Here is a 2,500-nt window from a genome sequence, read left to right as displayed (position 1 = left end):
AAAGGTGATAAGAATATACATTTGATAGAGAATCAGATAGATGAGATGATTGGATATAAATTAGAAATAAAAAAATTAAAAGATAATTTAGAAATATGTAAAAAGACAGAAGAAATAACAATAAAAGAAAGACATCAATATAAGAGTATGATAATGTTATGTTCTCAATATAAGGAGAAATGTAAAAAAATACCAACATTAGAAAGTAAAATAGATATTTTAGAAAGTGAAATAAAAGAATTACAATTATATAAAATAAAAGATACAGAAAATATACAACTTGTAAAAGAATTAAAAGATGAAATATTAAATTATCAAATCGAAAATAATAAATTGAATGAACAAATAAATGAATGGAAAAATTTCTCAAAATTATATATAAATAATAATTCCATAGATATAGATAATTTAAAAAAAACAATGAATGATATACATAATAAATATAATCAAGTCAATTTAAAAAAAACAGATTTAGAAGTTAAGTATAAAAAATTGTCAATGGATGTGGAGGTACAGAAGAATCACTTGAACGATAAAATATTAGAATTGAAAATTATGCACAATCGAAATAAGCACTTGGAAAAAAAAATTGAATTTATAAAAATGGATTATATGTATCAACTTGGTAGGTATAAGGATAAGCAAAAGAAAAACGACAACTTGCGCGTTCATTCGAAAAATGAGGTTGAAAGGAATGAACATATTGGGGATAAATATAGTGACATTAATTGTGATGGTAATAATAATGATAAAAATAAAGACAAAGATGATGATGATAATAATAATAATGGTGACAAAGATAATAATGGTGACAAAGATAATAATGGTGACAAAGATAATAATGGTGACAAAGATATTAATGATGATAATAATAATGATGATAATAATAATAATAATAATGATGATCATAATAATAATGATGATGGTCATAGTGATGATCCTACGGTGATACAAAATTACAAATGCAAATATGAATTTATCGAAAAAGATAATGAAGAAAAAGAGAAATTAATACAAGAATTAAAGGAGAAGTTAGAAAAATATAAAAAGGAATATGACCAATTTATTTTGAAGCAAAAAAATGTAGAAATATGTTCACAAGAATTATTGTTATACGAAAAAGAGATAACATATTTAAAGGAGGAAATTGAAAATTATAAAAATAAAATAGTAATATTACAAAATGATATTATACATGTGAATAATCAATGGTCTGAGGATAATAAGAAAAATGAAATGTCAATCAAAGAGTTGAAAGAAGTTATAAAGAAGATACAATTTGATACAAAAATTAATATGAAGAATAACAAGAATGATGTAATAAATAATATGAGTAGCGATCATATAAAGAGTGATAATATAAAGAGTGGTCATATAAAGAGTGATCATGTAAAAAATGATCATATAAAGAGTGATAATGTAAAAAATGATAATGTAAAAAATGATCATATAAAGAGTGATATTGTACAAGGTGATAATATTGTTTACTCGAATAATTCTGGACATTTAAATAAATATACAGATGAAGGAAAGAGAACCCCACAATTTTTTAACCCCTATGATAAAGATTTATATAATCTTTTATACACAAATTTTGACGATACAAAAAATATGGAACATGTGGAATTAATTATGTTGAAAAATGAAAATCTTTATTTAAAATCGAAAGTAGAAATTATGAAATTATTTTATACTAATCAAATAAAAACATTTAGAGAAGCCTTTTTATATATATTAGGATGGGATATACAAATTGAGCAAAACGATGAAGAAATATTTTTCATCTTAACTTCGCTCTTTTCAACACATGATGGGAAATTTGTTTTTATAAAAAAAAAAAGTAATAATGAAAAGCAAGAGGAAAATAAAACTAACCTTTTACGACATAAGAGAAATATAGATGATATTATTCATCATGATGATCACGTCTTAAAAAAAGAGAAAGTAAAAGATAATTATGGACAATATGATAATCCGAGTGACGATTTATATTTAAATAATATAAATGGATATAAAGATAAGGAAAAAGAAAACGACATGAAAAATGATATGAACATTAATAAATCAAATTATCATAATTTAGAAGAAGATTTACATTTCTATGAAGATATTATGGATGAAAAAAATGAAATAAATACTGATAAAATTCTTCAAAAAACAAATATAGAAAATACAAATATAAATATGTCTACCATTATGAAAGGAACTAAATATAATCTATTATTAAATGGTTATTATAGTATAAAATGGAAAGAAAATATACAATGGAAAAATTACTTAAATAAAATTAATACATATCCCATATTGTTATCTCTATCGTCTATAGAAGAATATAATAATATTAAATTACAATATAATAATCATCTTAGTAAAAACTTTAAAGGTATGTTATTCAAAATATAAAATGAATAAATAAATAAATAAATAAATAAATATATATATATATATATATATATATATATATATATATATATGTGATATTTAGGTTATATATATATAT

At 21.1% G+C, this 2,500-nt stretch overlaps 1 protein-coding gene across 1 annotated transcript in view; it reads left to right on the top strand.

Annotated features, from left to right (window-relative positions):
- Positions 1-2,403, top strand: part of PRSY57_0408300 (hypothetical protein) — a gene marked incomplete at both ends in the record, with an annotated part of 2,961 nt that extends 558 nt beyond the window's left edge. The window contains one exon of the mRNA XM_012905945.2: positions 1-2,403. This exon is cut by the window's left edge and continues 558 nt beyond it. Coding sequence (XP_012761399.2) covers positions 1-2,403 — 2,403 coding nt within the window.
- Between the last annotated feature and the right edge of the window lie 97 nt (positions 2,404-2,500).

This window comes from Plasmodium reichenowi, chromosome 4, assembly GCF_001601855.1.
Source record: "Plasmodium reichenowi strain SY57 chromosome 4, whole genome shotgun sequence".
In the NCBI taxonomy this organism is placed as follows: domain Eukaryota; phylum Apicomplexa; class Aconoidasida; order Haemosporida; family Plasmodiidae; genus Plasmodium; species Plasmodium reichenowi.
This window is presented reverse-complemented; position numbering and strand designations above follow the sequence as displayed.